Below are 14422 nucleotides of genomic sequence, written 5' to 3'. Positions count from 1 at the left end.
TATATTTGGGAACCAGCTACCCAGCCAGGAATTACTATCAGGAATTACTTTCCGGCATCAAGTTAACTGGTCATTTAACCTTTTGGAGCAAACCTACATGTGGGTGGTGGTTGATAAGGAAAGAGGCCATTGTCTAGCAGTTACAGATTTTAGTCCATGGTAGCTCCCTCCTGGGTTGAGGCCTGTCGTGGCAGTAGTGAATGTGCCCTCGAATGTGTGCATTTGACGTTTTATAACAGTGGTTGTTTACTCTAATCGTATCTCCATTATTTGAGCCAATTGGAAACCACATGAGGATAATCCTTCAAATGTGTTGTCAGACAGATTTTCTTTTTCTTTTTTTTTTTTTTTTTTTGAGGGCTGGGGTGAGGTTTGATTTTAATTCTAGACTGAGTGGAGCCAGGTAATTGTCAACTGTATAAAGTATTTCCTTTCTTTTCTTTCCTCCTTTTCTCCTTCTTTCCCACTTCCCTCCTTTCTCTCAGCAAACAAAAATATTTGTCTAATGAGAAACTTCAGGGGTCTTGGTCCAGTGAATGAGATGGAAAAATGGTTTCAATTCAGAGGTGGCTATTGTTATACTCCCCAGATTCCTTTGCTAATCCCCACATCTTGGCCAGCTGACTACAGAGCTCTCCGATTGTCGAACAAACAGTATTTATAACCTACCCTCAGGAATGTGGAAATGTGCACGAGATCTATAAATTGCTTTCATGTTTCCAGATCCTAACAGAGACGTTCGTCGTGTAGTTAGGCTTATGAAATCTGTAGCTGAATGGGTGCGATTTTAAACACCAATTGCTTAACACCAGAATCTCTAGAAGTGGGACCTGACCCCAGGACACTTTTCTGGGAGAAACCCTCTTCATCTGAGCTTTCTCATTCCTATCACTTTGTGCCCGGGTGCTATCTTGTCACCATCCCGCCAATGCTGAGCCCATGAAGATTTTATTAGGTTTGTCCTAGTGTGGTTATGTTATGTGATTGGCAGTGCTTATTGACAACTCTTATTTTCTGTACCGTGATTTTTATAGTCTGGATTTATTAAGCGCTCCTGGAATACAGGTTTCTGGAACCAATTAAGAAAAAAAAAAAAAAAAAAAAGAAGAAGAAGAAAAGAAAGAAAGAACTTCTTAGGTAACACCAGGAGAGAAACACTTTGCATAAAGCTTTTACGTGATTTGTGTGCTTAAGTGTCAGTTCTTATGAAAAGAGTTAAATTAAGGTAAAATAGCTTGGAAAAGCTGCTGCTGTTACTGTCATCTTTAAGAGACTGGCAGGGCCAGGCTCTCTTTGTCCCCAAAGAGCATTTGTAATGTGTTGGTTTATACGCAGGCTTTCGAAACTGTATTGTGGACTTTAAATGAAAATTTCTGTTTTTATCTAACACCTTCCATTTTGCTATTCTTCATTATCTCTGGTTTCTTGTAGGGGGAACATATTCAGTACACATTCATACAAACAGGGGAACATAAAATCATTCTGTCTCAATATTTCAAAACCATCTTACAAAGCCATTTTTATCCTAGTAGTTAAAGACGTATACATTTCTAATGATTTTGAAGTATGGGTTTGTTTATTATCTTTTAGAAGTGCAGTACTCTGGGAGAAGCTAACCAAGAGCTGGGGAGAGTGCTTTCTGGTTGGTCAAGTTTTGTTCCTTCTCTGGACTGAGCTGGGTTTCAACTCTTGATTCAAATATCAAGCAGTTTGATCTGTGTGCAAAACCCTTTGAATGGCTCCTTGGCTTGAGACTTCTGTCCTTGAGACAGTTCTCCACCTGGAATAGTTTAATTTTGTTTTCTCTTGGGCCCCCATCAGCTGTATTAAAGCTCTTTCCACAGTGCTCTCATTCCCTTCATACCCAAGTCTCTCCCTTCTCTACAATTTTAACCCTCATGAGGCCTAAAATCACACTGGCTCTGCCCTGAATTCAGCTGCCCATTCTAATGCCCATTAAATATGGATTGAATAAATGAATATTAGTATCCACCACAGTGAACATTTTTAGGTTATGCTTATTTAAAACTTACCTTTAATTTCCCCTAGAAAATTAGCAATAACGATGCTAACCTTCTGAGGCACTGGTAAGATGAAGACATTTTTGGATGCACACCACAGCCCCACAACAAAGAATTATGTGTTCCAAAATGTCATCAGTGTAAGGACTGGGAAACCCTGCAGTAGGAGAAGGTACATAGAATTTGGCAGGTCAAAAGTGGTATCATTTTGTTCTACATATTGGAGTTCACCTCTTCAGATATAATTAATAATGACAATTACATAGGAATACTGGTTTGTATTTATTGTATTTTTGCCACCTGAAGGCACTAGACAAACTTTTCCTAACTCTTGCTTACTCCTCTCAACAGTGCTATGAATTAGCAACTATTTTTCTCATATGTCAAATGGGGAGACCATGATTTTAAAGTGTCTGTTCTTTTTACCTAGGAACTTCTAAACATTGCAGCTGTGTTTCTTACCTAGGGAATATAACAGTAGCCATCCTCTGAACTGAAAGTAAGAACAGAGTGCTCCTGTCACATTTTGAAGATTCCAGATGAACACAATACTCAGACACATTAGATTCTAGGTTTTTAGGCTTTCTTTTCACCTGAAGAGCAGGTATACCTAATTACTTCATAAAGGTAGGCTGTCTGTTTACAAATAAGTGTTTAAGGTCCTACCAGACAGCCAAGCTTGTTATTGAAATAAATATTTTCCACTGAGGTCAAATGGCATAGCTAGTCATTGTGATTCTCTACCTAGAAGATCTAATTTATATATAAGATATAATCTGAGGCCATCTCCTTGAGATGGAGCTGATTAGTGTCTCTTCTACCTCTACTTGGCTCACAGAAGTCATGTGATATACTCCTGCATTTTATTTAACATGTAATAAATTAAACCATGAATAATTAAGACATCTCTGTGTTTAGGGTGGTATTTCTCCAATATTAACTGGCCTACCCACCGTTCTTGTTAAACTGCATTCTGCCCTGAGGTTCTGCATTTCTACCAGCTTCCCAGGTCAGACTCCTGCTGCTAGACCACACACTATACTTGAGGAGCAAGACATTAGGAATCATTGGGATACTGTGACACCTGAGATAGGGATGGCATAGAGGTGATGGCATCAAACTCTGTTTTCCTGTGCTACTCTCTGTTGTATAAACTATTGTTTAACCATGTAGAGATTTCTTCTGGAGAGAATGGCTCCCTTTCAGTGGCAAAACAAATTTATAAGTACCACTTCATTTTAAATAAAGCATCATATCTTTCTGCTTTTGCCCAGAAAGAAACAGCCTCTCCCTTTTTTTTAATAAGCAATCAAAAATGAATTTATCATTTCTGATCATCAAAGGCATTTTTATATGGTTTACAATCTTTTAAATGATAGAACAAATTCACAGTATCCTTGACACTGAAATAACATTTACAATACTTTTTTTTTTCTTTTTAAATTATATTTCTAAAGATAGCTGAGGGAACAGTTACAAATAGACCCTCTGTGCTTTTAGATATAAGTTATTTCGATCTCTGTATCTTGGTGAAAATTAGAGGACTTGCAGTCCCCATGTCCTGTCATGTTAGCTTATTTTGTAGGGAAATCAAATCTGGCACCTTTCAATTAACTTCTTTACCTCTGTAATCTAAAAACAAATGGAACACATTCTAGAGCAAGAAGGCATGCTTGCTAGCCCTGGATTGCCTTTCCTTCCTCCATTATGTCTTCTCTCATTTCATAATTTGCTGAAAGTCCTTCAAAAAAAGGAAAACACTCACGGGCATGAGGGAGGTGATATTGGAAAATCATTTATTCTCAATCATGAGCCTGGCAACTCTTAAAAGGAATCACAGTGGCAGAGCTCATGCATACCTGGAGGTCCCAAAGGAGGCGGGTGGTGGAAATGTGTCTCAGATTGGAGTTTGGACAGTCTCCTTGGTAACTCAAGTGGGAGCTATTTGGGAAGAAGACAAAAGAAGAGAGGCAAGAAGCGGGGAAGAAAAGAGAAGTCTTTTCTCTGCCTTCATGTGTGCTTCTGTGCATTATCCCTGTCCTAGTTCATCTGTGTCAGATGGAAAGGATGCATGGGTTTTTAATGACATGGAATGTGATCATGGCAAATTGTTAGGTAAAAAACAGGAAGGTAAATAATGATTCCAATGTTGTTATATGCATTCATAGGCAAAAGAAACAAATAAACTTATCAGTTATCTCTGAGTGGTAATATAATGAGTAATCTCTATTAATGTTGTATTCTAACCTTTTCTTTACATTCTCTAGAATTCTCCACTAAGCAGAAGTAAGCTTTCATATTAGACTTTCAAGATGCATTTTAACAGGAGATGGAAACATACAAAGCTATAGCTACATCATTTATGAGTTATCATTATGTGATAAATGTATTTGGAAACACAGTGCATTGGGAAGAATTTTTTAATAAGGCTGCATTTTTTTTTAAAGAGAGAGCGAGAGAGAGAGAGAGAGAGAATTTTTAATATTTATTTTCTAGTTTTCGGCGGACACAACATCTTTGTTTGTATGTGGTGCTGAGGATCGAACCCGGGTTGCACACATGCCAGGCAAGCACACTACCGATTGAGCCGCATCCCTAGCCCAAGAGTGCATTTTTTAAAATGACTTACTCACCATTTTGCATTTTGAAGATTTATAACTCTAGAGGGCTTCACATTTTTTTCCCTTAGTGCCCAACTCCATCTTGTAGTAAGATTGATAAATAGGATTTGGAAATGATAATCATTCACCAATCCTGTGTGTTGACTGTGTGTCTGTTGCACAAAAATATCTATTTGCATATATATATATGCAAATAGATATTTAAGAGAAGGTACTGATTGGGATGCAGAGTTCACAGTAGGATTGATAATAAGCGTTTCCTTTTGAAGATATTTCATTGGTTTCTTAAATATCTTTCCAACTAAATTCTGGTTAGCTAAAATATATGCTAGTCCCAAACTTGCTATTTTTGAAAGGTTTGTGGGCATATCAGTACTTCTTATATAACTACCGTTAACTGACTCTCTTCTCTTTTCTTCCCTACAACAGATCACAGATTGTGCTTAACCAAGAAGTCCATAGGTCCATCAGCCCTGGCCTGACCTCCATCAGAGGACAGGAGTTCTGTCCACCCACTCTGGCTGTGTAGACCCCGCAGATAACGTGGCCTCACCTGCTGCCTGCATAGAAAATTCTCCCTATTGAAGTCTTTTGCACATGGAGGACAACAGCAAAGAGGGCCATACAGGCTGATAAGACCAGAGACATCAGAAAGGTTCTTTCACCGATGCCCTCGGGACATTTCCTGTAGCTGGAATTCTGGACTTTGACAGAACCTGTCCCGTCATTTTGATTTTGCTGATATATATATATATATATATTTTTTAGTTTTTCTTTTCCCCACCACATTGTATTTTCTTTCTGTTCTTCAGAAATGGGCCTGCAGACCATAAAGTGGCCCAGCCATGGGGCTTTTTTCCTGAAATCTTGGCTTATCGTTTCCCTAGGGCTCTACTCACAAGTGTCAAAACTCCTGGCCTGCCCTAGCGTGTGCCGCTGCGACAGGAACTTTGTCTACTGTAACGAGCGAAGCTTGACCTCAGTGCCTCTTGGGATCCCGGAGGGCGTAACCGTACTCTACCTCCACAACAACCAAATTAATAATGCTGGATTTCCTGCAGAGCTGCACAATGTACAGTCAGTGCACACGGTCTACCTTTATGGCAACCAACTGGATGAATTCCCCATGAACCTTCCCAAGAACGTCCGAGTTCTCCATTTGCAGGAAAACAACATTCAGACCATTTCACGTGCTGCCCTTGCCCAGCTTCTGAAGCTTGAAGAGCTGCACCTGGATGACAACTCTATCTCCACGGTGGGGGTGGAGGATGGGGCCTTCCGGGAGGCTGTTAGCCTCAAGTTGTTGTTTCTGTCCAAGAACCACCTGAGCAGCGTGCCTGTCGGGCTTCCTGTGGACCTGCAAGAGCTGAGAGTAGATGAAAACCGAATCGCCGTGATCTCAGACATGGCCTTTCAGAACCTCACAAGCTTGGAGCGTCTGATCGTGGATGGGAATCTCTTGACGAACAAGGGCATTGCCGAGGGCACCTTCAGCCATCTCACCAAGCTCAAGGAATTTTCCATAGTCCGTAATTCGCTCTCCTATCCCCCTCCCGATCTGCCAGGTACGCATCTCATCAGGCTGTATCTGCAGGACAACCAGATTAACCACATCCCTCTGACAGCCTTCTCCAACCTCCGGAAGCTGGAACGGCTGGACATATCCAACAACCAACTGAGAAAGTTGACTCAAGGGGTCTTTGATAATCTCTCCAACTTGAAGCAGCTCACTGCTCGGAATAACCCTTGGTTTTGTGACTGCAGTATTAAGTGGGTCACAGAATGGCTCAAATATATCCCTTCATCTCTCAACGTACGGGGTTTCATGTGCCAAGGTCCTGAACAAGTCCGGGGGATGGCTGTCAGGGAGCTGAATATGAATCTTCTGTCGTGTCCCACCACGACCCCTGGCCAGCCTCTCTTTACCCCAGCCCCAAGTACTATATCTCCTACGACCCAGCCTCCCACTCTCTCTGTTCCAACCCCTAGCAGAAGCTACACACCTCCAGCTCCTACTACATCCAAACTTCCCACCGTTCCTGACTGGGATGGTAGAGAAAGAGCGACTCCACCTGTATCTGAGCGGATCCAGCTGTCCATCCACTTTGTGAATGACACTTCCATCCAAGTCAGCTGGCTGTCTCTCTTTACTGTGATGGCATACAAACTCACGTGGGTGAAGATGGGCCACAGCCTGGTGGGGGGCATCGTCCAGGAGCGCATCGTCAGTGGGGAGAAGCAACACCTGAGCCTGGTTAATTTGGAGCCCAGATCCACCTATCGGATTTGCTTAGTGCCACTGGATGCTTTTAACTACCGAGCTGCAGAAGACACCGTCTGCTCGGAGGCCACCACCCTGGCCTCCTATTTGAACAATGGCAGCAACACCGCTTCGAGCCACGAGCAGACGACGTCCCACAGCATGGGCTCCCCTTTTCTGCTGGCGGGTTTGATCGGGGGTGCGGTGATATTCGTGCTCGTGGTCTTGCTCAGCGTCTTCTGCTGGCACATGCACAAAAAGGGGCGCTACACCTCGCAGAAGTGGAAATACAACCGGGGCCGTCGGAAAGATGACTATTGTGAGGCAGGCACCAAGAAGGACAACTCCATCCTGGAGATGACGGAAACCAGCTTTCAGATCGTCTCCTTAAATAACGATCAGCTCCTTAAAGGAGATTTCAGACTGCAGCCCATTTACACCCCAAACGGGGGCATTAATTACACAGACTGCCATATCCCCAATAACATGAGATACTGCAACAGCAGCGTGCCAGACCTGGAGCACTGCCACACGTAACAACCCGAGGTCCAGCGTCGTTAGGAAGGCCAACAGCCCAACTCTTTGAGAACACACACGTGTGTGCACATAGACACGCAGATCACATTTGATAAATGTTACACAGATGCGTTTGTGCATTTGAATACTCTGTAATTTATACGGTGTACTATATAATGGGATTTAAAAAAAAAAGTGCTATCTTTTCTATTTCAAGTTAATTACAAACAGTTTTGTAACTCTTTGCTTTTTAAATCTTAAAAAAAAAAATAGTTGCTGAAGTACTGTACGGGGTTGTACAATGAGAACCTAGCGCCGAGGCAGAAGAAAGAGTGATTCTTCCTTATGATGCACATGAACCACTTTGCTGTGGTAGCTGTCAGGATAAATTCCTTTCCGACAGCTGATGGTCAGATGAAAGGGCATATTCATATGGACTCCTCCGGGTAAGAAGAATAATGGGTAAAGCAAGAAATGGCTGAGATGTTCTCATGCTATTTCTGTGCCTCCTGGTCTGGAAGAAAAGTTAAAAAAAAAAAATTCCATGAAATAAGAAAGGAGGTAGTTACCCTGAGTTGACCCAGTGCAGGAAATTTAGAAAGCATCAAAAGGAAGCCGGTTCCTGTGAGATAAGTGAACCCAGCCTGACACAATCTAGAAAATCAAGAGCCTATTTGAAAAGACCTTAGAACCCGGGGGTGGCTTTCTGAGTGGGAGCTTAAAAATCACTCTTCATGCTTCCCTGGCCCTATGTGATAACAGAGTTAGAGACTTGAGTATGATTTTAGTCATCTTCAGGGACCGGTATGATCAGTCCTAGCAAGAAAAAAAAAATCCCTTAAAAAGTGTCACTATTCAAATCATATGTCAGGTTGAATCACATTCAACAGAGATATATTCTAGAATACTTTTTTAGAAGAGCCTAATAAAATAATGGGAAGAATTATATTGAATGGAATTATTTTTGATAATGAGAATTATTTGGGTAGTTTCACTGAGGCTATATCAACATGATATTTAGACCAATGAGAAAACAGTGTTTAAAATGTATTAAAACAACTTCTTATTTCAAAATTACTGATACTATTTAGACAAAAGCAACTGATCAGTGGTTCTATGACACTCTATCAACTGACTTTATTCGTATCATGTTGAAATAGCTTGAATTAATACCTTTATCCCCTCTCAAATTCTTGTCTTCCAATCATTTTGCATCTATTTTTGTAATTAAGTTGTTTATGCCACCTTTGTTTGTCCCCCTCTGCTCAGTATTTCAAAGAGAATTATGAATGCCAGTCCTGGTTGCACAGAATATCTTTATGTACTTACATGTTTTAAAATGCATATTAATTCTCACTGCTAATAATTCTATAAGGACACATCAAAGCTGGCCAAAAGAATGCATATTTTTAAAAGCAATACCAGGTTTCCATCTTGGACCGACTTTGATCCCATTCAACACTTGAAATTTCATGTGTTCTTTTTCGATTGTGGAAGTTCCTCCAATTGGGAATTGTAGAGGGATGGTAAATCTTCTGTAAGACCACAGATGAAAAATGAACAAGTCAGAGAAGAAGAGCTTCCCCGAATGTTGGCAGAGCAGGGCAGCAAGCAGAGGGCATAGAATAGAGAGGGATATCTGCACTTAATCCTAAATGTTTTTGAAGCAACGTCCATCTTCAGCAAGCACGTACCATTTACTCTAATCTTCACCACTCCTTAGATGTAGAAGGGCTATAGATCACATGCATTATCTGAAAGAAAGTGCATCCTTGGAAAATTATTTTGGAAGATCGTGTCTAGGCATTTCACTGCGTGGTATATTTCTGTTACCACTGGCCATTATTTTAGGGACTCATGAAGTAAATGTCACACTCATCTTGCTTTCTCTGTCTTTTTAAGCAAAATAAAACTGTGATGCGTCTTTGTAAAAGTTTAGGTATAAAACGCTATGCAAGTTTTTCTTTATAGTAAGAGCTTTATTTTCCTTAACGATATACCCTGACTTATATGTTTTAATCTCCCTCATCCCTCAGAATAAGCAAAACATATAACTGAAGCTAGAATGTTGTAGACACAAGACTTGAAACTGTGCAGTCAATAGAGCTGAATTTAGCTATGAATTAATTTAAATTAATTCTAAAGTGACTCTGGTTTCCATTTTTAGTCTGTTAGCTAGAGGGTCTTCGCTGTTGTGTTTTTAAAGATAGGTCCATACCATGAAGGGATAAGACAACCTGCGAAGGTGACCAGTGTAATAGTAAGCCAACTAAAATCAGGACATTGCCGTGGGTTTTTTTTTTTTTGTACTTAACTGGATAATGTCCTTCCACTGGCCTCTTCCCCTTGGCTATGTAGATAAAACTGTTTGTTCAAATGATGGTACTCTGGCTTTTGAGGGCTTTTATTTCTGTTATCCACAAAACCATTCTCATTTATTGGTATTGTATGTTTAACTCCCAGTGGGAATTTTGGCTGTTGAGACCTCTTTGCTTTGGATCAGGAAGAACAAGAATGGAGAGGTTCTTGTAATATCTTTGGGGATTTTACGGAATTATTTCAGGTTTAAGTGGCACAGTAGAGATCTAGTCATGTGAAATGGTTAGGGTGATCTGACAGAATTTCTTTACTGAAGAGAGAAAATATAGTTACAGGATTTACTTTGATCTTGTGCACATCATGACCAAGAGTGCTACGACTAAAATCAGCCTGCCATTTACAATAACATACCTGGGGCTCTCGCCTACACCAGGATGGAAAGCACATCATAAAATCTGTAAAATCTCAGGCCTCTTACAAAAATTGTTGAATGATCGTCACTGATGGATCATGCTTTCACTAGCATGTTTCCTCATCAGAGTATGATCTGTAGATACATCTGCTCTGTATTTTCTCCTCTTTTGGTTTCGTCATTTTGTATTTTGAGGTGATTAGTCAAGGTTAAGGGTGCAGGCCAAGGACCTGGTCCACTGGCTTATAGAGATCTTGATACCGACCAGCTGCGATGATCTCAGATAGTATCCAGCCCTGTCAGAGTCCAGAAATATATCACAGTACAGAGGACATTGCAGAAGGAGAAGGCATAGCCATGGTCACACAGTATTATCAACAGGTATTCATACCCTGGGTAGTTGTTCATACCTGCTTGTTTGAGGAGATGTTTTGATCATGGAGAGACCTTGGGCTTCACTCAAACACTCTCAGATGCACTGCCCACACATCACATGGGACATTCACAGGCAGAGACCACAAGGATGTTCCTATTTTCCTTGCACAAGGTGGAAAACGATCTCTTGTGTTAGGGAAAAAAGATGCAATTTCTAATTATCCAGATGTTCATTGAAACTATATTAGATATTTCCCCCCCAAGTTACAAACAAAAATTATGACGTGACCGATCTGGTAAAAAGTCTTATTGAAGTAGCTCATAGCACAGCTCCATTTCCTACTAGTGCTGATCATAATGGTCTTAGTCATTTCACCATGTCAGAACTTCCTTCTCTTCATGTTGTGAGCAAGGTTCCCACTTAGAACACAGGGCAGCTTTGTGGTCCACACAGAGCAGGTGCCTCACTTGATCAGCAAACCCAGCTGCGTGTCCATTGCAACATTTGACTGTGAAGTGGCTCATTTCACTCAGTGTCTTTGTTTATGGCATTTTTCTCTAACTCTAATAAGAAGACTACACTTTACTTTAGAGCATGACAATCGCACCCATGCTCATAACTTTCCTTTTCAGATTCACAGGACAGCAAAGCAGAAAAGAGTACCAAACAGGGAAAAGATACATACACAGAACAGCTTCCAGTTCTTGATCTTGTCAAATATTGCCTGATGCTCTTTTATTTATGTCAAAACACTGAAGTTAGGAAGCTGTTGCTCACATCCTTCTTTGGTTCCTTCTGCAAGGTTGAAAGACAATTGCTGGCAATGGGGGATGCTTTTCACTGGCTGTGGGGAAAATGTGTTTTACACAGATGATGATGCTGTAATAACACATCTTCTTTTGCTATATTTCTTTTTTTCTCACTGCACACCCACCCAAAGAGCACAAAGCAAGGCCATTGTGACAGGCATTTTTTAATCAGTATGAAGTACGCATGTGTGTGCATACACATAGACCTGAGGGCATTTGCGAAGGTGTCCATAGGATGTAAGACTTGTAATCAGTTGAGGCACAGTGAGTCACCAGTACTGCTTGTCCCCTATAGGACTGATCTATCCACTGAAATTAATCTGATGACTTGTTATTGTTTGAATCATTTGTCGATTTGCTTCTGGTTTGTGTGAAGCGTGTTCTCTCTGACCAGGAACTTCAAGGAGCTGGAAGATTCTGCATCCCACATCCTCTTGAGACCTACCGTGTCACACACTCTGTTAACTACAAACTTCACTCCACGCTATACAGTACCTTGTTGATATGTTCAGTAAAGGCTTATTTTAAAAGAAAACCACATTGTGTTTATCTACTCAGTTCATTGGGATACAGCCAGTACTTGTATTGTTAATGTAAAAGAGGAAGGAGGAATGGAAGAGGTAATAGGATTTTCATATTCTCCGACTGACCATGCAAACAACTCGTGTTGTGTAAGGGCCATTTGATTCTTTTTTGTGTGTGAGGGGTTTAGTGAAAGCCTCATGTTCTTCCCTATTTCCCAACTAAATTTTGTGTTCTCACAAGTATCCTTAACATATACTCACATATACAGAGCGTATTGTTTTATGTTTGTGAAAATGATGTTGTTTAGGATGTAGATAATGACAATGTAGTTATCCGGTCAGAATAGTCTTCTCCCTCATAATCTGCTCTTAACATGCACTATTGAGTTTGAATGTCAGTTTTCTTTAAGAATGCTCATGGTACTTTTCTCCTTCAGAATTGCTCAGACCTCATCACCTATACTTTCTATGGGACACTCATGAAAATGTGTCTGTTCAAGTTCAATTCTGGATATTCTGGATTAGTCTCATGGAATGTTCCAGAACCCCTTTCCCTAACCTTCTTGGCCATTTTCACCACTGATGTATTTGACAGAGATTGAATCAGGAAATAAAATTTTGACATTTCAGTTAACTAGTATCACTTATTTGTAGAACCTCTGCTGGAAAATGAACTATGAAAGAGAGTGGTAATCAATGACTCCTATTACATTGGGAATATTTTATGTAAAGTAATGTCGTTTTTATTCTTGGTTGGCTTTGCCAAGAGTTTCAGACGTTACTGTATGGAGACTAGATCCCTTACCAAGGAGTACCTTTTATTTAAAAGAATTTATGAAGTTCCTGCTCCTCTGTTCCAGGCCTCAGGCTGAGTTCAGAGGCTTCATAGAACAAATGCATTGCTAGCCAAATCAAGCCCGAGTTCTACTCCACCATGTCCATAGATATTTCTGTTCATCCAGTGCATTTACCTACCCCTTAGGTTCTATTGAGATTTCAGAGAAAAATGAGACTCTGCCAAGTAGAGAACACATGGATTTTGTAATTTATTTTTTTGCCTGATGCCCTCATGTCACAGAACACATACAATCACCTGCCATTCTTTTTATTTAACTAGCAGCATGTCCAGGATAATGAGAGAGAGATGGATTCCTACCTGTTGGGAAGGTGGATGGTGCATCTACCTTATAAGGTGATCTTTGCTTTTAATATGTGTTGCAAAGTGACATCAAATTGACAAAATCAAAACTAATTTCAAATAAAGTTTTCAAATGTATACCAAATAAAAGTAATTGAAACGTTAGGAACTGTATTTTGTAATTACACATGCAAACTCTTGAATCTCTATTATGCACCAGAATGGAAAATTAATCTTGAATAACAATGGCACCTGACAATTATCAAGCACCTATGTATCCAAAAGTATGTATCCAAAATGCTTTGATACACATTTGCATTTAGTCATTAAAATAACCATGTAAAGTATGGTCTCTTAATTTTTCAGATTTTAAAACTCAGCCCCAGGGACATTAAATGATTGGTCCATAGCCACAAATATTGCAAATGGCACAGTCAGGAACTAACCCCAGGCAGGTCTCCATGGACATTTAGCAGTTTTCCTGCCTCTTAATAAATTGATTGGCCTTAAGACTGGCCTTTGGGATAAATTCTTAGTCAGTGTTTAAAGATATATGAAGATGGAACTATAATTTCTCTCTGTGGGTGCAATATTAATTATTCTTTATGACTAGTCAAGGAAACACTGGGAAAACCTCAAAAAATACTTGGCTTTTAAAGCCCTTTTTCATTTGTTCCAGTTTTTTATAGAAATTCTATTTTTTTTTCTGAATCTTTAATGCCCTCCTGCTCGATTTGAAGGTTTCAGATGGAAGCAAAATATGTCTCCACCCACAGAGAGATGGAACTATGAGACAACTTGACTTGGGCTATTTTTAGTAATCATTTGTTTCATACCTGAGAGGTTGCCCCAAGTATACTGTACATCCTGCTGAAGATGCACTTACGTCAGAATCTATTAGAGCCGTAGAACCCTGGCTTCTGGATTTATAGTCACTGTGGTACAAATAAAGAATGAGTGCTTTGGGAGATATTATTGGGGCTTTATTTTCTTGAGTTGTGTTGAAAGTTAAGGACACAGAATTTTTAATGATATATCTCAAACCAGATGTCTTTTTAACATGCACACCCAATGATAATACCACTTGTTTACTCTTTTGGTACAAAGTCTAAACAAAGTGAAAATTTCAGTATATCTTTGGAGGACTCTTATGATTTCAGGGATATGAAAAACCTCCATATTGTGTCCGTCTTCTTCAAATCAAATATAACACTGCTGGCTCAGAGGTGGTTAAAATGCCTACGTTGAATACACGGACCTTTATTCGTTTGCTTTTATTTTCATTCAGCAAATATTTACTGGGGCTAGGTAAGTCTGGGGGCTGAATAAGAGAGTTTTTCAGGGGAGTTAAACTGCATCAACAAAATCCGTCCTAGAAGCCACATATTCCACATGTGGCCCAGGCAGCCCCTGAGCTATGCTTCAA

The 14422-nt window shown here is 40.1% G+C and overlaps 1 protein-coding gene across 2 annotated transcripts in view; it reads left to right on the top strand.

The window, feature by feature from the left end:
- Nucleotides 1–12993, top strand: part of Flrt2 (fibronectin leucine rich transmembrane protein 2) — an 89224-nt gene extending 76231 nt beyond the window's left edge. For both annotated transcript variants that reach the window (XM_076849784.2, XM_076849783.2), the window contains exon 2: nucleotides 5072–12993. In XM_076849784.2, the coding sequence (XP_076705899.2) occupies nucleotides 5457–7439 (1983 nt within the window). In that variant the 5' untranslated portion in view covers nucleotides 5072–5456 and the 3' untranslated portion in view covers nucleotides 7440–12993. The remainder of the gene's footprint in view (nucleotides 1–5071) is intronic.
- Nucleotides 12994–14422: the final 1429 nt, after the last annotated feature.

The sequence above is a fragment of the Callospermophilus lateralis genome, chromosome 3 (assembly GCF_048772815.1).
Source record: "Callospermophilus lateralis isolate mCalLat2 chromosome 3, mCalLat2.hap1, whole genome shotgun sequence".
NCBI classification, from domain to species: domain Eukaryota; kingdom Metazoa; phylum Chordata; class Mammalia; order Rodentia; family Sciuridae; genus Callospermophilus; species Callospermophilus lateralis.
Note: the sequence above shows the minus strand (reverse complement) of the source record. Positions and strands in the feature narration are given on the sequence as shown.